Genomic DNA, 26,347 nt, shown 5'->3' on the forward strand with positions numbered 1-26,347 from the left:
GACTCTTAACAGGGACACAATTATCCTAATTTTTCTGACACAGCAAACGCTGTTCTACTTGAAAACTACCATGTGCTCTGTCAGCACATGGCCTTTCTCCATCTAAGTAGTGGCCATTAAATATTCAGAATATACCTCCTCCCCCCCACCCCAGCTTCTTGACCCTGTCCCCCATTCAAAACTGATGTGCAGTTTGAGGCTACCCATCAATGTGCACAGTAAATAGCTCACGGTCTCCAAAGAAACAATCTCTGCCAAGGTAGGACATGAGAGACGCAGGAGAAAACATCTTTTATTCCCTCTGGGCCCAACCTAAATCATACCTTTGTGGTGACAATTTTAGAGGCAGGCTGTTAATTTAGCAAGCCATTCTCCCACTTTCTCTCTTCCCTCCCCTACATGTTTACCCTCCATCAAAGATATCTCTAACCCCCTTCCTTCACCCCCAAACCAGTGTATGATGGCCAACAAATATTGAGGAAAGAGTCGTAGCCAAGGGAGAGACTCATCAAAGAGTGGCCGTCTTGTTCTGATCATTCCAAACTGTGAAGGGCTGATGTGACCAAACAGGGGCCCCTGTGACATGCACTAACAGTGGTTACATGTCCCCACCATTTCCTTTTGAGACTTTGAAGTTCCAACAACATTCTTGATCGTCTTCATTTATTCAACTTTAAACACTTAAATGCTTCAAAGAGCATGTGCATGTGCAATGAGACATTGTTAGGCTGAAAATCGAAGGCCCACCTCTCCAAGGCCAAGTTGTTTTGGGCATGATCACAATAATCAGTTTGATTCCAAGTACAGCCAGAACCAAGCAGAACAGAAAGATTTCAGAGATGATAAAAAGGGCTTAAAAAAATTAAAATGAGACAATGTGAAATCTCAATTTCTGAAGACCAATGAATTACTAAAAACAGTGAACTGGCTGTAGAAGCAGTAATGAAGTAATTCCTCTTCTGAGGGAAACTATTTTAAGGTCCCCATGACAAAAGGCAGTAAACAATGAGTTGCGGGTCATTTAAAAAAGCTCCAGAACCAAAGATTTCAAATATCTGTCCTTCTGTGCCTGTATCCTGCCCAACTCATTTCCAAAAGGAACCAGAATCAGATTCCCACCAACATAAGATTTCTAAGATGCGTCATGTTGGCTTCTGCAGAAACTGCACCTTGTGAAGTAGTCTTTAAAAATTAAAATGAGAAAACCAGAGAGTACAACGATAAGCCACTTTCTCCTCCCACCAATTTTTCTTTGATTTTCTGAGGATTCAAAACAAACACAAAATCATTCGTCTCAGATTCCTGAATTAACCTGACCTCACTTGGTGGCTAATGTGGCCAAGAGCAGATGTTTTTGTACAATTAAAACAGGAAGACTTTTTATCAGCAGGACTTTAGGGCTGTGGTTCCACTGTATCTACTATCAAATACACTAATGGTAGGCTGAAGGTTAGATCAGGAAGTGGAAACATCCACTACAAGGTAACATGACAGATGGTGGGACCCTCGCTAGACTTTAAGGTAGAGTGATTCTATTCTGGCAGGGGAAACCCACATAATCAAGTTTCACACTTATAAAAGTATCACTCTGAATTCAGGAATCAGAGGCATTTGGTTGTAGATACAATTCCATCTGTAGATACTAACTTTAAATTGAGAGAAGAAAAAACACTCACTGCATTAATATTATGGGTTGGGGTTTCTTATGCGATTCCTAAATCCACCTACTACTTTTCTGTTTTGATACAATTGACAGCTGTGATAAGAAGACTACCACAGCTGTGGCTCAGATGCGGGCTTTTCAGCTTCAGAAAGTCCATCGGTCGTGTAGCTGGCTGTCACTGCTATATCTGTTGCTTGCAGAGGCCTCAGAGTTCTGGGTTTGCCGAGTAGAGTCCTCACCATTTAAGCTCTTCCTACACACAGGACACGTGTCATGCTGCAACAGAAGGAAATCGGTCCATGTAAACAGCCTGACCTGAGAAGCCAGAGGTGCTAAACACTTAAGAAACCCTAAGAGCTGGCAGGCCGAAAGACAAAAAGGGCATGCACTCTCGCACAGTACACACTGGGCTCAAAGATGGAACACCAGCACATGTTCAAATGGACCTTGAAACAGAAATGACAGAATTCCAGGCCAGGAGCTTAACAACAACTACCACACGTCACCAAACAGAACTAACCACATACGGTGACCTGACATGGTCTACAGCAAGGGTTAGGAAACTTTTTGTGAAGGAACTGGTAATAAATATTTTAGACTTGGCAGGCCATACACAACCACTCAACTCTGCTGATGCAGCACAAAGGTAGCTGCAGACAATTGGTAATCAAATGAGCGTAGCTGTATTCCAATGAAACTTCCTTTACAAAAACAGGTGGCAGGCCCGAGACCTGTAGGCTGTGGTTTGGTAACCTCTGGTCAGAGAAGTTTCCAAACATAAGAGTGATCTAAAAAACAGTGACGGCACCAGCAGGAGTTAGGAAGGGACTAAAATCTGCTCTCCTTGGCTCTCTGTTAACCCGGGACCACCTCCCGCCCTGCCCTGCCCCAGAAGATGTGGCTGGCAGAGACAGCCCATCACACATGAGAGCCGGCTGTACTCACCAGTTCTAACCACGGCACAATACAACTGCTGTGGAAAAAGTGGTTGCAGGGTAACTGCCGGACTTCCTCTTCAACTGTGTAATCTTCTTTGCACACTGGACACTCTAAACCCATATCTGTTGGAGGAGGAAATGCCTTCTAAAGTAAGCGAGCAAAAAGAAGGAAGAAAAAACTAGTCCAGAGGAATGCGTAAGAAAAGATACAAAGTGTACCCTAGGTGGAGGTAGGAAGCACAAACTGCGCTTCACCACGGGGGAGGAGCTGGGAGTAGAAAGGGACTTTTGTGAAAAGGAGGATCGACGAACGGGCTTAGTCCAGAAAGGCCTACTTTTCAACATCAAGGCTTGCAAAAAATAAACCGGGGCTTGGATGATCTGTTAAGTAAAACAGGGAAAGCATCTTCCCAGACGTGTGATATCCTTCTGGCAGTTTCTACTCAGGAAACACAGGCAATCTGTCCACTACAACCACGGGATATATCTGAGCAATCTCAGCAGTTCCCAGTCAGTGTCTCAAGCCACTTTAACCCTGCCATTTTCCACATTTCGCGTCCTCTTTCAGAGTGGTTGTCCTAAAGCCCTCTGGACAAGTTAATTAAAAGCTGCACCAGGAGGTGGTGCTGCAGAATTGCAAAGCCCAAGGACAGCTCAGGCTCCAAGTCCAGAGACAAGAAGCCCTCTGTGAGGAAATGGCTACACACTAACCTGGGAGTACCAGGCAGCAAACTCGGGGTCTCCCAAGTCTGGCTAATGATACCAGCTCCTCCTCTCCAATGGCCAGCATGTGCTACATACATGCCCATAGCACTCAAGGGCCCGGAATAATAAGACTACCAAGAGTCACTCCTTCCTCTCCACTCTTATCTAACACCTTTACCTCAATTCCACCTTTTATTTCTTATGACTGGTCCACCGGAACAGCCTCCCAGGAAGTAGGTACCCTTGACCCCAGCCTTCAACCCTCCAAATTTATCCTATGCTTTGCAAGCAGCTCACTTCCCCTAATACTAGCTTCAGAGCACCCCCCCAGCTGGCACCTCAAAATCACCAAATTCAAAATGAAAACCATCACATCACTTCCATCCCCAAACCCCACTAGACCAGGGGTGGGGGTGGGGGGGTGGTTACAAGCCTCCACCCCGATAGATGGCAGCACCGCCTCTTGTAGTTCCTGAGCTGCAAAATCTGACAGTCATCTTTGACCCTTTTCCCTCTTTTATCCCATTAGGCAATCGGTGATGAAAGCCTTTCTTCAAAGTGATATTGAGTCTACCCTTCCCCATCTGTTAGCATTGCCACTGTCACCTGCACCCCGCCTGGATGTTGCAGCAGCCCCCTGAATCCCCGTTTCTGCTTTCTTTGCCTTCCAACTATTTGAGATACTACCTCCAGCCGAATCTTCCCTAAAGAGCACCTAAATTCCCCCAATCCTCCATTTGGGGACCTATAAAACTTGCCTGCTACCTAAAACATCCAGCCCTAACTACTCTGCCAGTTTCAACGTCCGCTCAAACAAGGCCTTTCTACCCAATCATACCTCCCATGCTCCCAAACCAGACTGCTTTCCCTGGTCCAGACACTATGCCCATGCTGACATTCTCACACTGGTTCATACTCTTCCTTGAACAGAATGACCTCTCTGAGATGGCCTATCCTGTCTTTTAAATCTTCTGACTCTAAACTGGAATTTGTAGTGCAAGAAACTCCCAGTTCGAAATAATGTTCCTTGTCACTAAATTCCTTCAGTGCTTAAAAGTAAAAAAACTGTATCTAACGTACCTGACTGTATCTGACAGAATAAATGTGAAACAAATTCTCAGCCTCCAATTTTTTTTCTCTTCCTCAGTATCATCCACTCAATACTATTTTTGATACTGTTTTTTATGTGTATCCACTCAATACTATTTTTGATACTGTTTTTTATGTGTATTCATTTTAAAGAGAGAGAGAGAAAGAGAGAGAGAGAGAAAGGGAGAGAGACAGAGAGGGAGGGAGACAGGACCCAAGCAGGTTCCGGCTGTCTGCCCCGAGCCCAATGTGGGGCTTGATCTCACCACTGTGAGATCATGACCTAATCTGAAATCAAGAGTCAGATGCTTACCTGACTGAGCCACCCAGGTGCTCCTGTACCGTTTTCTAATCATTTAGTTGAGTTTTGCTTCCCCTAGTAAGTTCTTCAAAAAATCAAGTCTTGGGGTGCCTGGGTGGCTCAGTCAGTTAAGCGTCTGACTCTTGATTTCATCTCAGGTCATGATCTTACAGTTCATGGGATCAAACCTCATGTCAGGCTTGGGATTCTCTCTCCCTCTCTCTGCCCCTCCACAACTCGTGCACGTGCGTTCTCTCTCTCTCTCACAAATAAACTTAAAAAAAAAAAAAAAAGACTAACCCTAAATGAAAAGGTAGGCCCTATCTTCCACTTATGGCACCAAGTAGCAATTTTAGTTAGGAGTGCTACAGCTTCACCTGAAGATCCTTAGTACAGGAAGGTGCTGCGATTTTGAACGGAGATCAGATTTGACAGAAGAAGTATGGAAATGAACCTACCAACTTGTTCCTGAGTTACTGTCACTGTTGGAAGAGATGTGATCTTTTCTTTGTCAGCCGGGGGAGGCCCTGTGTTTTCCAGTTGTCCTAAAAGCTACAAAAAAGGAAAAAGAAAAAGAAGAAGAAGTGGCAGACATCCTACCATCCCTGGGAAGGAGCTGCTCCAGCTGAGAACAAACAGTGCATATATTAGAAATGTTAGTTGCTCTTACTTCTGCAAGGCTCTGAGAGGCTTGGGTTTCCCCTTTCCTGCTGCCGGAACACTTGTAATTGCTTTACAATTTCAGAGTGACATCAGTATAACCCTACAGACAAACCCATCATTGCAAGGCCCACCTTTGGGCATAAAGCAATTTCAGAGGCAGCATAAGGGTTGTGATGTCAGGAGTAAAATTAAAACTGAACAAAAGGTAATACTTAACTGGTCTAAAAACTTCATTCTGCTGGAAGAAATAAAAGGGTGAGAGTATGGAAAGTAGCATCAAGTAAGCCAAGAAATAGGTAAATTACTGCCTATGAGAAGATTTGGATATAAATGACATGCTTTCTATTCTCAGCAATCCACAAGGGAAATGAAAACTATTTAAACTAAAATAAACATAAATAAGTGGAAGCGATTATATATGTCATGGGAATACCTTTTTCTCTGCTTCCTTCCCCTACTTTGCTCCATCTAGCAGAAATCCCTGCTTCAAACATGTGAGGAGACCCTCCTTTTTTGTGAAGTAGTTGTTAACAGGATCCTCACAGGACTGAACAAGAGGCCAAAAATACAAAATACTGTTTGTTACAGGAGAAGTCTTTTCTTCCTATAGAGGTGAAACCATCTTCTAGAAAATCCCTAGGACCTCGAATGTACATGGATGCTAAACTAAACCCGTAAACCATTCATCCCTTCAGTAAAATGGAAACCCACAAGCTCAAAATATTAGGGAAAGCAGAGTGACTGCCATTCAGAAAGTAGCAGAAGGAAAGCAGGAAGCCTGTGGAACCATGAGACACACTGAACAGACACCCTCAAAAGGCAGCTCCTCACCTGGGTTACAATGGCATCAAGCCCTGTCTGACCCCAGGCATAGTCCCCAGGGTTGGAGTGCAGCATCCCGCTCCTATACATGAGATGAGACAGACAGCATTAGACGGAGTGACCAGGCTCTGCCTCACACCACAGAAAAAACTGGGAGATCCCGTTCTCTCTCAGAGCTGCAAAGTCACTAGTTCTCTAAAATCAAGTGGCAAAGAACTTCTCGGTATTTTTAAGGTCAAAGAGATTATCCAGAAGTCGTCTCTTACTCTCTTTAAGGAATTTTTACTTAATCGAATAGAACATAAAATGTGAAGCTACCTAAAATACCACATGACACACCAGAGCGAAAAGAGTGACTCATTGCCTATTGGCTAAGAAAAGTTTGTCTTCTCTACGCCCATGTAGAGTAAATATAGATGGAGCTGCTTTTTAAGGAGACTTTTCCCTCTGTGACTGGCCAAAATCTGTAGCAGACTTCCCTCATTCGAAGAGGCTGCCCACGGTCCTGGACAATGAGGAGCTTTCAAGGAGAGAAGCGGCCACAGTGGTCTCTGAATCACAACCTAGAGCAATTACAAAAGGGACTCGGCAGCCCCTCTTTTTGGAGCTGCTGGTGCACTACCCTGGATGACAGATGTCCAAGCTCTTTGGCTGGAACGTGTTAAAAGAAACTAGAGGCTGGAAAATAGGGTAACTGAGTGGAAGGACCGAGGACCCTCTGAGCAAAGGAGGCTTCCGAGGCGGAGTCGGAAGTGGTATGTGATTGCCTAGACAAGAAGAAATTCCATCTTAACTTCTATCATACTTAAGTGACACTCTGATACTGAAATACAGCCTTTTATTTCTCCTGAGATACCTTCTTACTTTAAGAATTTCGGCAATTCTTAAGGAATAAAATCTTTCCATACAACCTAGAGAAGAAACTTGCAAGTCAGATACCAGCTTGGCAGGGACCATCTCATTCCCCTCTCAACACAACTCTCAAACCAGAATATGAACCAAACCCGACACATCCAGTGCCCAGACATCCTGGGGGACCAGGATGGTCCTCAGGAGACTGAACAATAAAAAAATAAGTTCTGATTAAGTTTGGGCTCAGCAAATAAAGGCAATCTAACAGTCTGCCAATCAAATCTATATACTCACCTATTCAGCTCTTTCTCTTTCTCACAATGGTACATATACCTAAAATGCTGCTGCTCCAGCAAAGTAAGACAGAAGGCAATTCGCTACTTACCAGGAAAAAGGATGTGAGGATCCAGGAATTGCAGAATTTGCAAAGAATCCTGCAAATATCTGCTGTATTATGCTGTTGCAGGGGGAAAAAAAATTAGGTAAGACAAGAGACTTATGAAAGTACTCTACAGATATCTATGGCTGACAATCAGCAACTCCTCCAAATACCATGGGTCCTCACTTACCATTGTACAAAAGGTAGCACCAGAAATCAGTCAACTACCTGGTAAAGTGCTATTTTGCTATTATGGCTATCTTCCTGAGCTCTGTGATCTTATGTATTAATAGATTTTTGTGAACTAGGCTTGAAATGAATCTGATTACATGGTGTAGTTTTCCAGCTATGTTCCTTGGACCTCTGGCAACAGTATTAGGCTGAAAAGGATGCTAAACCACTGGGATTTAGGCCCAGGCCATAAACAGTAATGCCATTTTTATGTGTTTTACACATTGGGTTTCTACATGAGATATTATTTAAAGAGCCCTGTAAAAAATTTTTTCAGAATAATTCCATTTTACAAACATTTAGCAACATACTACATTAGCCCTCAAAAGGTGTTTCAATTGCTTCTAACACAAACACAATCAAATACACACACATCTGACATTTGTCATTCTGAATACTTAAGATGGCGCATCTACTCAGTCCTTTATACTGGTGAACTGATCTTTGTTACCCAGAGAATATGGGCAAAAGAAAAAGACTGAAGAAAGATTTGTTTTGTGAATAATATGCACATTTTTCTTTCTTTCTTTTTAATGTTTGTTTATTTTTGAGAGACAGCGTGCAAGTGGCGGGGGAGAGGGCAGAGAGAGAGGGAGACAAAGAATCTGAAGGAGGCTCCAGGCTCCAAGATGTCAGCACAGAGCCTGACATGGAGCTCAGACCCATGAACTGTGAGATCATGACCTGAGCTGAAGTCGGATGCCCAACTGACTGAGCCATCCAGGTGCCCCTTCTCTTTTTTTCTCTGGCTTTATGGAGATATAATTGATATGATACATACTTTTAACCCCTTGGGTCCCACTTTTCTTATTAGGCCAGTCAATACAACAATGGCAGTAGCCAATATTAGACTCTCCCTATCCTAAAGTTCAACAGTAGATAACTAGACTATGTGCTTGTTTTAAAATAATTGTCCACATATTATTTTATGTTCCTCCTTTGAGTGTATGGACTTAGTGATTTAATTCTTTTTTTATTGAGGCATACTTCACATGAACATTATATTAGTTTCAGGTGTATAACATGATTCAATGTCTGTATATATTGTAAATGATCACCACAAAAAGGCTAGGTAACGTTCATCATCATAGTTACAACACATTTTTCTGTGTTTATAAGTTTTAAGATCTATTCTCTTAGCAACTTGCAAATATGTAATAATTATTAACTATAATGCTGTAATTACCTATAATTAGTATAAGGAACTATAATCTCTTTGCAGTTTTGACTTGCATTTCCCTGATGATATAGTCACGATGCTGTACATTACATCCCCATCATTTATTTTATAACTAGAAGTCTGTACCTCTGGACCTCCTTCACCTATTTCACCCACACCCTACCCCCTACCTCTGGCAACCACCTATCTATTCTCTTTATCAATGAGCTTTTCTTTCTCTTTTTCTTTCTTTTTTCTTTTTTTTTTTTTTACAATTCCACATATAAGTGAGATCATATGGCATTTGTCTTTTTCCATCTAACTTATTTCGCTTATCACAATATCCTCAAGGTCCATCCATGTTGTTGAAAATGACAAGATTTCATTTCTTTATGGCCAAATAATATTCCTGTGGGCGTGTGCTGTGTGTGTGTGGTATATATTTATACAAAACACATTTTCTTTAACCATATCCATCAACAGACACAGGTTGTTTCCATGTCTTGGCTATTATAAATAACACTGCAATGAATACAGGAGTGTATATATCTTTTTGAATTAAGATTTTCATTTTCTTTAGATAAATATTCAGAAGCGGAATTGCTGGATCATATGGTAGTTCTATTTTTAACTTTTTGAGGAACCTCCATACTGTTTTCCACACTGGCTGCACCAAATTTACATTCCCACCAAGAGTGTACAAGGGCTTCCTTTTCTCCACATCCTTGGCAACACTTGTTATTTCTTGTCTTTTCGATAGTAGCCATTCTAACAGGTGTGAGGTGACATTTCACTGTGGTTTTGATTTCCAATTCCCTGCTTACTGATGTTGAGCACACTTTCATGTACGTGTTGGCCATCTATATGTCTTCTTCAGAAAAACAGCTATTCAGGTCTTCTAATCCATTTTTTAATCAGATTGGTTTTCTTTTTCTTTTTTGCATTGTATGAGTTTTTTCTATATTTGGGTTATTAACTCCTTATCAGATTTGCAAATATTGTCTCCCATTCAGCAGTTTGCCTTTTCATTCTGTTGACGGTTTCCTTTGCTGTGCAGAAGCTTTTTAGTTTGTTAGCCTGTCTATTTTTGCTATTGTCGCCTTTGCTTTTGAAGTCAGATCCAAAAAAAAATCATTTCCGGATCAATGTCAAGGAGCTTACTGCTTACACTTTCTTCTAAAAGGTTTATGGTTTCAGGTCTGACAATCCATTTTGAGTTAATTTTTATGTATGGCGTAAGATAGTGGTCCAGTTTCATTCTTTTGCATGTAGCTGTCCAGTTTTCCCAATGTCATTTGTTGAAGAGACTGCCTTCTCCCCACTGTATATTCTTGGCTCCTTTGAGTTTATTTCTGAGCTCTCTATTCCATTCCACTGATTTAGATGTCTGTTTTTATACCAATACCATACTGTGACTTACTTCTTGACAATGGAGTATGAGAGGACAACTTTCAAGATTAGTCATAAAAAGCATTGTGGCTTCCTCCTTTCACTCTCTCTTAAATCACTTTCTTGGAAAAGTGCCACGTAAAGCAGTCCTGTGAAGACCCACATGATAAGGAACTGAAGCCGCCTCCCAATGGCCAGAACTAACTTGCCAGAATATGAGTAATTCTCAGTTGATCCTTCAGATGACTGCAGTAACAGCCAATGTCTTAACTGTAAGCTCATAAGACACTGGGCCAGAACCACTCAGCTAAGCTGTCCCAAATTCCTGACCCAAAGAACTTATGAGATGATTAATGTTTATCTTCAGTCACTAAGCTCTAGTGTAATTTATTATACAGCAATAGATAACTAATCCAGATTTTGATGCCTAGAAGTATGTTCTGTTGTAACAAAAACCTGAAATGTGGGAGTAGATTTAGAACCCAAAAGAAGGTATAAGTTAGGACTGTGAGATGAGTATCAGTGAAAGTTTGAACAGCCTTGAAGAAACAGTAGAAGTATCATGGCCTTTGAGGAAGTTATGAGTGAGAGCTTAAGTGAGAAAGATCTTGGAAACTGGAGGGAAAGTGATCCTTGTTATGTAGTAGCAATAACAATATGTAAAGTAGAAGTTGTAGGGGCGCCTGGGTGGCGCAGTCGGTTAAGCGTCCGACTTCAGCCAGGTCACGATCTCGCGGTCCGTGAGTTCGAGCCCCGCGTCAGGCTCTGGGCTGATGGCTCGGAGACTGGAGCCTGTTTCCGATTCTGTGTCTCCCTCTCTCTCTGCCCCTCCCCCGTTCATGCTCTGTCTCTCTCTGTCCCAAAAATAAAATAAAAAACGTTGAAAAAAAAATTAAAAAAAAAAAAAAAAAAAAAAAAAAAAGTAGAAGTTGTGGCTCATGAACTGGGTGACAGTCTAGCCAGTGAGATGTCCAGGCAAGAAGGCAGAAGGTACCTCTTGGCTTCTTCTTGCTGCTTACATTAAAATGCAAGAGAGGGATAAATTAAAGGGAAAGATGGTTAAAGTTTATTTTATTTTTTAGTAATCTCTATACCCAACACAGGCTCAACCTCACAACCCGGAGATTAAGAGTCGAATATTCTTCCAATTGAGCCAGCCAGGTGCCCCTAAAGAGGAGGATAGTTCAACAAAAAGGAGTTAAGACTAAATAATTCTGAAAATTCCCAGCCTCTCCAGATGGTTAATGATACTAAAATTAAGAAATGGCTTCCAAGCAAAGATCAAATCTATCCAGGGCATGGCCAAAGAAAATGGTTAATGAGGAAGTCTAGCATGTGGTTACCAAAATTCTTTGTTAAGGCCTCAGTAAGATCTACATAGCCTAAAGAACTATTCAATCAAACAACTGGGCTTCCAAGAGGCCTAAGGGTGTTGTATTAGTTCCCAAGGACTACTATAACAAATTCCCACAAATATACAGCTTAAAAAGAAAGGAATTTATTCTCTCATAGTTTTGGAAGCCAGATTCTGAAATCAAGATGTTGTTAGGGTTAGTTCCTTCGGAGGCTCTCAGGGAAAACCTGTTCCATGCCTCTCTCCTAGCTTGTGGTGGTTCCCAGCAATCCTTGCTATTTCTTGGCTTTTAAACACTTTAATCTCTGCCTTGGTTGTCATGTGCCTTTCTTTCCTGCGTCTTCTGTATCCAAATTTCTCTAAGAATACCAGCCACTGGATTTGGGCCCACTCTAACTCATTATGATCTCACCTTTAACTTGATTACATTTGTAAAGACCTTATGCCAAATAATACCACATTCACAGGTAGTGGGGTTCAGGACCTAAACGTATCTTTTTTTTTTTTTTAATTTGTTTATTTTATTTATTTATTTTCATCTTCAGTTATTTTTGAGAGAGACAGCAGACAGAGTGTGAGCAGGGGAGGAAGAGAGAGGGAGACACAAAATCCAAAGCAGGCTCCAGGCTCTGATCTGTCAGCACAGAGCCCAACGCAGGGCTCAAACTCACAAACTGAGATTATGAGCTGAACTGAAGCCGGAAGCTTAACCAACTGAGCCACACAGGCTCCCCTGGACCTAAACATGTCTTTGTGGAGAATACAATTCTACCCACTACAAGTACTGTCCCTTAGCAATACCAGCAGAAGCCCAAAGCAGAAAGGAGATTATCTCTGGAAAAGATATGTGGGTGTGGCTTTTTCCTAAAGGCATGAATCTCAGTAACATTCATAAGAGACTCTAAGTTTTAAAAAGAAAACACTGCCAGCTTAAATTAAAAGGTACAGAGGCAAAACTAAATGAAAAGAAGCCTCTTGGGCCCTTAAAACTCTAGTGGCAAGAAACAGACTAAGAAAACTATGCAGCTGCAAACCTGGACTACTTTTCATGGAAAAGAAAAGATAACTCACAAGGTGAAACCAAGAGCCTAGGAGGAGGAAACAAGAGCCACAGAGCAGCATTCCTGGGCAAAAGGAGAACTAAGTCCTAATCAAGGAACTGCCAACATTTATACAGATAACATCAGAACTGCTATAAATCAGTGACTTCTTGGTGCCTCTCATTTTCTCCCTTTTTAAATAGGAATCTCGGGGTGCCTGGGTGGTTAGTCGGTTAAGCATCCAACTTCCATGCAGGTCATGATCTCATGGTTCGTGGGTTTGAGCCCCATGTCGGGCTCTGTGCTGACAGCTGAGAGGCTGGAGCCTGCTTCGGATTCATTCTGTGTCTCTCCCTCTCTGTGCCCCTCCCCCGCTGTCACTCTGTCTCTCAAAAATAAACAAACATTAAATAGGAACCTCCAAACCTGTTTATTGTATACCTATCCCATCACTGTATGTTGGGTGTGTGAGGAGTAGAAAACTTGTCTCTTTAATTTATAGGTGTTCACATCAAAAGAAACCGTTCTTGAGGAACTATACCCAAGGAGCCTCATCCAAGTGTGGATTTCAACAACCTGGATTTCCAGTGGGAAAAGGCTTTTGTGGATCTTGGGAGGATGCGAGTATATTTTGCACATGGGAGAAATATAAGTAATTTGTGGCCAGAGAGTGAAATACAGTAGTTCTAAAATATGTCTACAAATCTTTAATACTCCTCCTTTCAAGGGGTGGAGTTTAATTCTCCTCCCCTTGAATGTGGGCTAGATCCAGTGACTCATTTCTTACAGAAAAAATATGGCTGAAATGACAGTGTTTGGCTTCCAAGATCAGGATATAAAATGCATTATGGTTTATTTCCTTTTCCTTTCTCTCTCTTGGATCACATACTCTGGTGAAGTCAGCTGTCAAGTCATGAGGACACTGAAAGAGCCCTATGCAAGAGGTCCACGTGGTAAGAAATTAAGGCCTCCTGCCAAGAGCTATGCGAGTGACTTATCTTGGAAGTAGAGCCTCCAGCTCCAGTTGAGTGTTCAGATGCCTAGAGCCACAGCTGATATTTTGAATATAACCTCATGAAACCCTTTACTAGAACCACTTACTTAAGCTGCTCCCAAGTTTCTGAACCTCAGAAACTGTGAGACAGTGTCTGCTAAATTCTGAATAATCTGTTACACAGCAATAAATAATATACCCTCCTTGCTGCCTAAGAACTAGAAGAGCAAATTACCGCATGCTTGAACTAACCAGTAAGTGAATAGCAGATATCAACTTCAAGAGAAAGCCTCGTGCCTTGCTCTAACGCTGACCCTGCACAAATGCTTGTGGTTGCCAGGGATGTTTTCAGCTAATGAGCTGCTGATTCCCCTTTCTTGGCTGCTTGTTTCCTGGAAGTCAGATGTTGGTTCCATATCTCTGCAGCAGAAACAGAGAGGCTGCTCAGGGTAGCTTCAGCAAGTCTAAGAGCTATTGTGAGGAGATTATCTTCAGCTGATACATGCAATATTTACACTGAATTCTGCTGTTAAAAACATAAAATCTTGGGGCACCTGGGTGGCTTAGTCAGTTGAACATCCGACTTCGGTTCAGGTCACAATCTCACGGTTCATGGGTTTGAGCCCCACGTCAGGCTTTGTGTTGACGGTGCAGAGCCTGCTTCAGATTCTCTGTCTCCCTCTCTTCCTCTGTCCCTCTCTCTCTCTCTCTCAAAAATAAATAAACATTAAAAAAAAACACATAAAATCTTCTCTTACTAAAAAAGTAATAGGTAGCTAAAATGGGGATGGGAGGGAGTGTGATGTGTGTGTTTAATCCACAGATGATAAAAAAACAATCCACAGAGTGCAGAAGGGAAGACACAGCTAAGAGGAGGTAAGAGTCTTCACCTTGTTTCCAGAGCTGTCCTTTCTCGAGGTTTTCCTCCTTGTTCTGGGGTTGTCCTTTCTGTCTCCTCTGCTTATTCCTCCTTATCTTCCAAATTTCTAATCCATCAGGCTTGGGCTCAATTCTCTGAGCTCTTCTATTTACTGTCTTGACTCTTTTGACAAATTTCACCCAGTTTTATAATTTTAAATACCATATACAAGCCACATTTCCAAATTTTACCTCCATCCAAGACTTCTGCCCACTCAACATCACCACTTGAATGTGTAATAAGCACCTAAACTTACCATGTCCCAAGCTGAACTCTTAAATTTTCTCCCCCAAATCCATTCCTCGTGTTCCCCATCTCCGCTGATAGTGACTCCAGAGTTGCTCAGACCAAAAACCTTAGTGTCATCCTTAACTCTGTTTTACCTCATATCCAATCTGTTAGCAAATCCTATTATGCCCATTGTCAAACTATATCTAGAATCCAACCATTTTTCACTACCCTCATCCAAGCCACTGGCATCTCTAGCTTACATTAATGCAACTGCCTCTTAAATGATTTCTCTGCTTCTGCCCTTGCCCTTATACTCTTTGCAGCCCCCCATTCTATTCTCAACATAGCAGTCAGAATGATCATTTTAAGACACAAGTTAGACTATGTCATTTCTCTGCCCTAAACTTTCCAATGGGTTTCCACTGCACTCAGAATAAAAGCCTTTACGGTAGTCTGCCAGGCTCTACAGGATCTAATACTCTTCTCCCCATCCCCACACCCAGCCTACTTCTCTGTGATCTTACCTCCTACTCCTCCTCTCACTTACTCTGCTCCAACTGGCCTCTTCTTATGGGCACATTCCTGGCTCATTACCTCACTTCATTTATGTCCATTCAAATGCCTTCTCAATAAGGCCTTGTGCTGACTACGCTTTTTGAAACTTTACACTCCATAATCTCCCTTCCCCTTTTTTCCCACAGAATTTACTACTATTTAGCAGTCTACTGATTTAACTTATTTTGCTTGTCTGACTTTCCCATTAAAAGCTCCACAAGGACAATAAACTTTTGACTGTTTTGTTCACTACTGTACAGTCACTACCTGGAATAACATTTGGCAAAGTAATATACAAGTGTTTGTTGAATTAATTCAATGACTCCAAGATGGAGCCCAGAAATATACTGAATGACATACACAATCTATTAAGATTAAAAAAAAAAAAAAAGAGGATTATAAAATAGGAAAATAGGTACAGAATGATTCCTTTTCAGTTATACAGACATAGGTATGATATTTAAAAAGTTCCACAAGATTATGCATCAAGGTGTAACTGTAGCTATTTCTGGGTAATGCTGCCTTTTTAATCAAAAAAATAATAATAAACCCCACCCTAATATTTTTAAATAACCAAAAAAGCTAATTTTTATTTTATTTTATTTTTTTTTAATTTTTTTTTTTTCAACGTTTATTTATTTTTGGGACACAGAGAGACAGAGCATGAACAGGGGAGGGGCAGAGAGAGGGAGACACAGAATCGGAAACAGGCTCCAGGCTCTGAGCCATCAGCCCAGAGCCCGACGCGGGGCTCGAACTCACGGACCGCGAGATCGTGACCTGGCTGAAGTCGGACGCTTAACCGACTGCGCCACCCAGGCGCCCCAAAAGCTAATTTTTAAAATGTGAGTAGTGATCAGTGGTCAGAAAACTATGGTCTCAAAACCTAGGGTTAACTTCATGAGAACTTATTTTTAAGGAAGCAAACCTTAGAAGTAATGTGCCCTGTAAAGTGATTCAGAGATAGCTGATCAAAACACTAGGCTAAAATGTAACCATAAAAAAACAAATGTTAAAGGAGTACAACACACTAAAAGACAGGTCTTACTATAATAAATGTAAAGTAATAGGCAGTAATCCCTAGGAAATCTGGAAAGTGTGATTGTGTGAGTGCTGATCTAATACAGACAAGGAAAAGAACAACTGACAAGTATAAATATTTTGCCATCCTAAAAAAATAATCTTTAAAGGTGAATAATTCCTTATACTTGTCACAATGAAATGTGAATTTCTCATTCACACTGAATGAAATTTCTCCTGAAGACTATGCAATCTCCCTTGTTTATTCTACACATACCATGCAACCACCTAATTGCTTTTGATTTCTTGTTATCAGAGAAATTCAAAGACAGCACTATGCTAACAAGCAGAAATGAGTTTTCCAGTCACTGAAACATAACACCCCCAGGAGCAAATTAATAAATTAGTCTTCTGGCACAGGTCAGATTCATTTAAGGTTAGATAAGAAGAGCTAGTCTATTCAGCACCTGATTACAACTGGATAAACTATCATTTGAAAGCTGCAGATTAGAGGAAAGAGCACACACTTTAGGCATGCTCAACAAATATCTGCAGTATGAATGAACAAAGTGAGATCTACCCTTCTTTACATTTGCAAAGAGGTTCCACTCATGTCATTGAAAAAGCCAAAGGAAACATCTCACTTCAGGCTAACTCCCTAAATTGGTGTGAGGAACACATGAATAATCCTACAAAGGCTAATTAATCTCTGAGATCTTATTTTTTTTTTTTCAACGTTTTTTATTTATTTTTGGGACAGAGAGAGACAGAGCATGAACGGGGGAGGGGCAGAGAGAGAGGGAGACACAGAATCGGAAACAGGCTCCAGGCTCCGAGCCATCAGCCCAGAGCCCGACGCGGGGCTCAAACTCACGGACCGCGAGATCGTGACCTGGCTGAAGTCGGACGCTTAACCGACTGCGCCACCCAGGCACCCCTGAGATCTGATTTTTTAAATGACAAATACTCTGTCTACAGTGGAATCAGTGGAATGAACAGGAGCCTGAGATGTAGCCCACAGAAACCCCCAGTTGAAAACCTGATGAGCAAAATAAAAAGTTATACTCCTCTCAAATCAACAGGACAAACCATCATCAGGAAGAAACCAAGCTAAAATCTAACCAAAAAGAAATCTATAAAATAACTAACTGTAATGTGTTTTCAAAACACAGGGTGACATATAATGACAACTATGGCAATGGAGTAATAATCATGTAGAACAATCAGGGTACACCTGCTAAGATGGCAGAATAATAGGACCCTAGATAATACGACCAACAAAGATATGTTGTGCTCCATTTACGTTTACATGAAGGAAAAGAAAGTGAACGAAAAACTTTCAAGTACTACTTACTGACATATTGGTATGTATGCTTTGGAAGGAAAGTTTCTGAGCAAAATATGGAAATGCCTAATTCTTTTCTTAAAAAAAATTGGGAAGACTACAGAATACTGTTAGATTTGTTTATATATTATAATATACTTATATATATAAATATATATAATATATAATATATAAAAATATATATAATATATATTATATTTATATATAAATATACTATGTATATAATATATATTTTTGAACATATATAATCCTACCAAATACAAATATCATCACTTCTGCAATATTCTGGCTTCAATATTTAACTGGCCTTATAACCTCATGCAATTTACCTAACCTCTCTATGCCTCAGTTTCTACTGTAAAATGGAGTCTCAAAGTAACTTCTCCATGGGTTATAGTGAAGAGTAAACAAAAAAATACCTGTAATGCACTCAGACTAGCACCTGGCACAAACTCTTAGTCATACTTACTACTAATGCATGTATTACATATACCTCTTAGAAACATAATTCCAATTATCCACTCATTCAACACAAATATATTTAGTATCCACTATAAAACAGACACTACTCTAAAACCTGGGAACAGAGATGAATAAAACACCACCCTAGACCATTAGCCCCAGAAGTATCTGAAAAGGTTGTAAGAGATCTATCTGGTCCCTGAAAAGATGCCAGGCTCAGACGGAACTACAGGTAACTTCTATCAAACCTTTAAGGAACAGATAATTCCTATGTTATTTAAACTATTCCTAAGCATAAGAAAACAGCAAAATTTTCCAGGTCATTTTATCAAACTAACAAAATCTTGATACCAAAATGTAATAGAAAGAACACACAAAAAATTACCACCCCCCCTTATGAACAGATGCAAAAATCAAAATACATAAATAAATGGAACAAATTAACTCCAATAATGTATTAAGAGATTAATGCTTCTTGACAAAGTAGTTTTTATTCAAAGCTTGCAGTGTGGGTTCAACATCAGAAAATCTATTAGTTAATAAAATACATTAATTGTTTAAAGGTGAAAACTATAAAGTCACTTTGATAAGATCACAAAGGGCATTTGATAAAAATCACTAATCATTCCTTTTTTTTTTTTTTTTTTTTTTTTTGAGAGAGACCAAGCGTGAGCAGGGGAGGGGCAGAGAGAAAGAGACACACAGTCCAAAGCAGGCTCCAGGCTCTGAGCTGTCAGCATAGAGCCTGACATGGGGCTCGAACTCTCAAACCACGAGATCATGACCTGAGCCGAAGTCAGATGCTTAACCGACTGAGCCACCCAGGTGCCCCTATCACTAATCATTCCTCATTAAAAGCCCCTAATAAGTTAGGAATAAAATAAACCTTTCTTAACCTGCCAATGTATATGTGAGGAACCAGAGGTATATATGCTTCACAAATAAACATGCACTCCCAGTGAAGTCAGGAATAAGACAAGGATGTCTACTATTAGATAACTTTGTTGTGATAACATAGCCAATGCACAAGATAAAAAATAATGAGGCATAAATAGGGAAAAAACACAGTATCTGTGGGTGATACAACCACAAATCTAGAGAAATCAAGGAAATAAAATGAACACTATTACACCTAATAATAGAAATCAATTAAATACAAAGGGGTTGGGTAACAAAAAGCTTTCCAGCAATAATCAGTTAAAGGGGTGCCTGGATGGCTCAGTCGGTTAAGGTCCAACTCTTGATTTTAGCTCAGGTCATGATCTCATGGTTATGGAATTGAGGCCTGCATTGGTCTCAGCACTGAGCGTGGGGCCTGTTTGGAACTAACTCTCTCTCACACTCTCTCTCTCTCTCTCTCTCTCTCTCTCTCTCTCTCTCTCCCTCTGGCCCACTCATGCTCTCTATAAAAGAAAAAAAAGTTAAAAGAGGGGAGCCTGGGTGGCTCAGCTGCTCAAGCGACTGACTCTTGATTTCGGCTCAGGTCATCATCTCAGTTGTGTGATCAAGCCCTGTGTCAGGCTCGCCACTGAGCATGGTGCCTGCTTGGAATTTTCTCTCTCCCTCTCTGCCCCTCCCCAGTTTGCACACACTCTGGCATGCTCTCTCTCTCAAAATAAATAAACTTCAAAAATAAATAAATAAATAAATAAATAAATAAATAAATAGTTAAAAGAAAGTATAAAACTTTGCTGAATAACATCACAACAGAACCAAATAAATTGAGACATGAGCTGCAGACCTAGATGAGAAGTTTTAATATTATAAAAAATGCCGACTGTCCCCAAGTTAATATATAAATCCAATGCACTACCAATCAAAATCCCAATGGGATGGGAGAGGGGGTAGAGATTGACAGATTGCATCTGAAATCCACGTGAAAGGGTAAATGTAAGAGAAGCATCAGGACATTTTTGGAAAAGGACAATAACGAAATGGACTTTCACCAGTAGATACCAAATCATACTATAAAATTATAAAAAGTAAATCAGTAAGGTACAAGCAAAGGAACATAAAGATCAACAGACCATAACAGACAATCCAAAGGCAGGTAAGTATGAAATGTATATACAATAAAGATTTCATTTTAAATCAGATGGATGATTCAATAAATTATGCTCCAAATAACTAGATATTCATATGGGTGCGTCAGGGGGTAGATCCTTAACTCAAAAAAAAAATGCATAAGAATATTGCCCCTACCCACTAGAGGTGTGGGCACAAAACCCAAGCCAAGACAAGTGCCCTCCCTGAAGGGTGATAGATGGACATATCCTCTGGGATGAATGCTGTAATGTTCTTGTAAACTTGGAGCTACCACCAGCCATCTTTCATTTTAAATCGGGGCAACTATCCAATAATGATGCCAACACAAGAAAGCAGAGGACAGAGAGACAGAAAAAAGGAGACAGCTTAAAATAACACACTAACCACTGAGATCCATCTAAGGACTTCTAATTCACATCAGGAGTTCTCAACATTGCTCCTACATAGTGATTTAGAAATCCAAGGAGACAGTTTTGTTAGTTGCAATAAGTGGGGAGGTACCATTCATATTTAGTAGATAGGAACCTCCCAAGTGCTTATCATCTTGCAAAAAATCAGAGGATAGCCAGGCCCAACAAACAATTATCCTCCAACACGCATAATCTTTGAATGTCCTGCCTGGACATTCCCTTGGGGAAAAAGTGCCTACAATTTACTGAGCCCAAACTCAACTCCATTCTACACATAAAGTATTTCACACGTGGTTTTAAAATATACTGAATTTTCAAGGAATGCAACTATTGTGAAAATCAAGGAAAAAATTATACATTTCTGCCTCCCAGAATTTTCCCAAGCGCTCTTTAACATTTTTGAAAATCTTAACACTTTAGGAGAGGACTTAAGATGGTAGAGGAGTAGGGGGACCCTAAGCTTGCCTTGTCCCTTGAACACAGCTAGATAAATACCGTATCATTCTGACACGCAAGAAATCGATTTGAGGACTGAGAGAGCAAAACTGCACAACTAGTGGGAGACAAAATGGCCACACTGTAGAAGGTAGGAGCTGCAGAGTTGATTTGGGGGAGAAAAGAAGTGCAGGTGCTGGGAAGGGGAAGGAGCCCTGATCACAGAGAGAGGCAAGAGAGAGACAGAGTGAGAGCGCACACAGGGGACTGCACAAGAAAAATGCTTCCCCAAAACCAATGACTGGGAATAGGAAAGGGGCTGATTACTACAAGTTATTCTAAACAGTGGAGCACCAAGTCTGAAGTTTTAGATGTTTTTGCCATCACCAGGGTCATTCCTAGTGGGCTTAGGGGTGCTCCTGTGGGGAAAGAGGGTGGAGACCCTGGAGTGGGCAGCGTGGTCTGAGAATCCCCTGGGTTCCATGGAGAGAAACAGTCTCCCTGCTTGGAGCTCCTTTGGGAGTGGCAGCTCAGCCTCCCCAGGGACAAAAAGAACTGGTGGCATCAACGTGCTGCCCTGTTCCCTAGCATAGGAACAAAGACACAGGTTGAGGGCAGCAAACCTTGGTGCCAGCTTTGTGCTTCACTTTACCATAAACTTTGAACCACTGCACAGTTATGGAACCACTTTCCTGGGACAAAACGTCAAACGCCAAAAGCTCTAAGACCCTCCCCCAGAGGATCAGTGAGGGTCTGTGACTGGTAGGTCCCTAAAATTTGTAGTTTGGAGTTTTGAAAATCAGCCACATGTCTGAAATAAAACACAAGAGAACTGTGCCGCCTGGCAGGCAGACACGTCAATCGCAAGCAGGGTAAAAGTAGGTTTCTGGCAGAAGCAGGGGACACAAAAGAGGTGGTTGTTTGCTCTTCTGTGAGGGCTTCCTGAAGAGTGGTGGGCACAAACTCCCCACTCCAGGGAGGAGACAGTGGGGCAAACACCAGTCCCCTCCACACTGCCCACCAGCTCACCGACTTCAGTGAACAAAACAGCGCCACTCAGTGGAGGCCATACTACTTACACCAAGCCCCCTCCCCTAGCCCTGCACCCTGGAGGTACATACTCTCCACTAGGGCAAATCATCCTGAGAATCAGTGCAAAAGGCCCTACCCCCGGAAGACCAGGACAAACCCCTTGTGTGCACCATGTCTACTGATCATAGAGTGCTGCAAAGTTTCAGCTCTAAGGGAAAATAGGATCTAGCTTTTTTTTTTTTAATCTTTTCTTAATACAGCCATTACTCTAAGGAGCAGAAATACAACAGGCTTTCACACAAAAAGTGTGAATCACACAAAACAGTCACACAAAAAGTGATTCAGACAAAAATGACAAGATGAAGGAATTCATCCCAAAAGAAAGAGCAGAAAGAAGTCATGGCCAGGGTTTATACAAGTAAGACATACCAACCAGAATTTAAAACAATAATCATAAGGATACTAGCTTGGCTTGAGAAAAGCAAAGAAGAAACTAGAGGATCCCCTACTGAAGGCATAAAAGAATAAAAACTATCAGTCCAAAATAAAATGCTATAACCAAGACACAAAACTGAATGGATGAATGACAAGGATGATGAAGCAGAGGAACAAATCAGTAATACAAAAGATAAAATAATGGAAAATATTGAAGCTGAAAAGAAGACAGAAAAAAAGGTATTGTTTCATGAATGTAGACTTAGGGAAATCAGCAACTCCTTAAAGTGTAATAACATTTGTATCATGTTATGATACAAAAGAGAGGGGAAGAGACAGAAAAAGAAGCAAAAGATTTATTGAGCAAACTATAGCTGAAAACTTCCCTAATCTGGTAAAGGAAACAGATACTGAAATCCAAGAAGCACAGAAAACTCACAATAAATTCAACAAAAGCCAGCCATTACTAAGACAAATCACAGTCAAATTCACAAAATACTCAGAGTAGGAAAGAATCCTGAAAGCACCAAGGGGGGAAAAAGTCCTTAACCTACAAGACAAGACAGATCAGGTTCACAGCAGATCTATCTACAGAAACTTGGAAGGCCAGAAGGGAGTGGCAGGATATATTCAACATGCTGAATGGGAAAAATATGGAGCCAAGAATATTTTATCCAGCAAGGCTGTTACTCAGAATAGAAGGGATAAAGAGTTTCCCAGACAGACAAAAACTAAAGGAGCTCATGACCACTAAACCAGCCCTACAAGAAATATTAAAGGGGACTCTTTGAGTGGGGGAGGAGGGGAGACAAAAAGCAACTAAGACCAGAAAGGAACCAAGAACATCACCAGATATACCAACTTTACAGGTAACACAATGGCACTAAATTTGTATCTTCTAAAAATCACTCTGAACATAAATGGACTAAATGCTCTATCCAAAGACATAGGGTATTTAAGGTACAAAAACAAAAAACAAACACACACAAGATCCATCTATATGCTGCCTACAAGAGACTCATTTTAGACCTAAAGACATTTGCAGATTGTAAGTGAGGGGATGGAGAACCATCTAACATTCATTTCGCTAATGAATGGCAAAAAAAAAGCCAGAGTATCTATACTGATATTAGACAAACTAGATTTCAAACCAAAGACTAACGATAAATGAAGAAGGGCATTAATCACAATTAAGCAGTCTATCCCTCAAGAAGACCTAACAATTGTAAATATTTACGCCCCCAAGTTGGAAGCACCCAACTATATAAATCAATAACAAACATAAAGAAACTAACTGATAATAACACAATAATAGTAGGGGACTTTAACACCCCACTTACAGCAATGGACAGATCATCTAAGCAGATCAACAAGGAAACAATGGCTTTTGACACGCTGGACCAGATGGACTTAACAGATATATTCAGAACATTTTATCCTGAAGCAGCAGAATACACATTCTTTTCAAGTGTACATGGAACATTCTCCAGAATAGATCACATCCTGGGTTACAAATCAGCCCTAAACAAGTACAAAAAGACTGAGATCATACTATGCATATTTTCAGAACACAACACTATAAAACTTGAAGTAAGTCACAAGAAAAAACTGGGGAAGACCACAAATACATGGAGATTAAAGAACACCCTACTAAAGAATAAATAGGTTAGGGGCGCCTGGGTGGCTCAGTTGGTTAAGCATCCAACTTTGGATCAGATCATGATCTCACGGTTTGTGAGTCCGAGCCCCGCGTCGGGCTCGTACTGACAGCACAGAGCCTGGAGCCTGCTTTGGATTCTGTCTCCTTCTCTCTCTGCCCCTCCCCATGTGTGCTGTTTCTCTGTCTCTCAAAAATAAGTAAATGTTAAAAAAAAAAAAAAAAAAAAAGAATAAATAGGTTAACCAGGACAATACAAGCAAGCAAATAAAAATGAAAACACAATGGTCCAAACCCTCTGGGATGCATAAAAGACTACTAAGAGGGGAATAGATTGCAATACATATCTACCTCTAGAAGCAAGAAAAGTCTCAAACACACAACCTAACCTTACAACTTAAGGAGCTAGAAAAGGAACATCAAATAAACCTAAAGCCAGCAGAAGAGAAAAGAGAAACAATAAAGATCAGAGCAGAAATAAACAACATAGGCGAAAAAACCCACTAGAACAGATCAACGAAACTAACAGCTGGTTTCTTGAAAGAATTAATAAAACTGATAAACCCCTTGCTATACTTATTAAAAAGAGGAAGGACCCAAATAAAATCACAAATGTAAGTGGAGAGATCACAATGAACACCACAGAAATATAAACAATTATAAGAAAATATTATGAAAAACTACATGCCAACAAATTGGGCAATCTGGAAGAAATGGACAAATTCCTAGAAACATAAAAACTACCAAACTGAAACAGGAAGAAAAAGAAAATTTGAACCAGATAAGAAACTGAATCAATAATCAAAAGTCTCCCAACAAACAAAAGTCCATAGCCAGATGGCTTCCCAAGGAGAATTCTACCAGACATTTAAGGAACAGTGAATACCTATTCTTGTCAAACTGTTCCAAAAAACAGAAATGGAAGGAAAACTTCCAAACTCATTCCTCAAGGCCAGCATTACCTTGGCTCCAAAACCAGACAAAAACTCGACTAAAACAGAGAATTACAGGCCAATATCCCTGATGAACATGGACGCAAAAATTCACAAGATACTAGAAAATCAAATTCAACAGTACATTAAAAGAATTATTCGCCATGATCAAGTGGGATTTATTCCTGGGCTGCAAAGGTGGTTCAATATTCGCAAATCAATCAACATGATATACTACATCAATAAAAAAAAAAAAAAAGGATAAGAACTATATGATCCTCAGGGGCGCCTGGGTGGCTCAGTCGGAAAAGTGTTCAACTTTGGCTCAGGTCATGACCTTGCGGTTCATGGGTTCAAGCCCCATGTAGGGCTCTGGGCTGACAGCTCGGAACCTGGAGCCTGCTTTGGATTCTGTGTCTCCCTCTCTCTCTGCCCCTCCACTGCTCATGCTCTGTCTCTGTCTCTCTCTCTCTCAAAAATAAACATTTAAAAAAAAGTTAAAAAAAAAAAGAACCATATGATCCTCTCAATAGATGCAGAACAAGTATCCATTCTTGATTTTAAAAACCCTCAACAATGTAAGAATAAATGGAACATACTTCAACATCATAAAAGCCATATTCGAAAGAAGTTAATATCATCCTCAACAGGGAAAAACTGAGCACTCTTCCCCTATGGTCAGGAATAAAAAAGGAATGTCTACTCTCACCAGTACTATTTAACATAGTACTGGAAGTCTTAGTCTCAGCAAGCAGACAACAAAAAGAAATAAAAGGCAACCAAATCAGCAAGGAAGAAGTCAAACCTTCACTATTTGCAGATGACATGATATTCTATGTAGAAGACCCAAAGACTCCACCAAAAAATTGCCAGAACTAATACATGAATTCAGCAAAGTCACAGGATATAAAAGTCAATGTACAGAAATCTGTTACATTTCTATACACCAATAATGAAGCAGCAGAAAAAGAAACCAAGGAATTGATCCCATTTACAATTGCACCAAAAAATGTAAGATACCTAGGAATAAACTTAACCAAAGAAGTAAAAGATCTGTACTCTAAAGACTACAGAACATTTATGAAAGAAATTAAAAAGGAAACAAAGAAATGGGGAAAAACTCCATGCTCATGGACTGGAAGAACAAACATTGTTAAAATGTCTATACTACCCAAAGTAATCTACACATTTAATGCAATCCCTATCAAAACACCACCAGCATTTTTCACAGAGCTAGAACAAACCATCCTAAAATCTGTATGGAACCAAAAAAGATCCTGAATAGCTAA

General features: G+C 40.5%; 1 protein-coding gene across 4 annotated transcripts in view; it reads right to left on the reverse strand.

The window, feature by feature from the left end:
• Positions 1–272: 272 nt before the first annotated feature.
• The window catches only part of RNF115 (ring finger protein 115), an 86,188-nt gene continuing 60,113 nt past the window's right edge, over positions 273–26,347 (reverse strand). For all 4 annotated transcript variants that reach the window (XM_025927965.2, XM_086718024.1, XM_086718025.1 and 1 more), the window contains 5 exons: positions 7,419–7,490; positions 6,191–6,263; positions 5,155–5,248; positions 2,609–2,724; positions 273–1,939 (listed from right to left, as the gene is read on the reverse strand). In XM_025927965.2, the coding sequence (XP_025783750.1) occupies positions 1,808–1,939; positions 2,609–2,724; positions 5,155–5,248; positions 6,191–6,263; positions 7,419–7,490 (487 nt within the window). In that variant the 3' untranslated portion in view covers positions 273–1,807. The remainder of the gene's footprint in view (positions 1,940–2,608; positions 2,725–5,154; positions 5,249–6,190; positions 6,264–7,418; positions 7,491–26,347) is intronic.

Source organism: Puma concolor, chromosome C1 (assembly GCF_028749965.1).
Source record: "Puma concolor isolate L17-30 chromosome C1, mPumCon1.1.hap2, whole genome shotgun sequence".
NCBI classification, from domain to species: domain Eukaryota; kingdom Metazoa; phylum Chordata; class Mammalia; order Carnivora; family Felidae; genus Puma; species Puma concolor.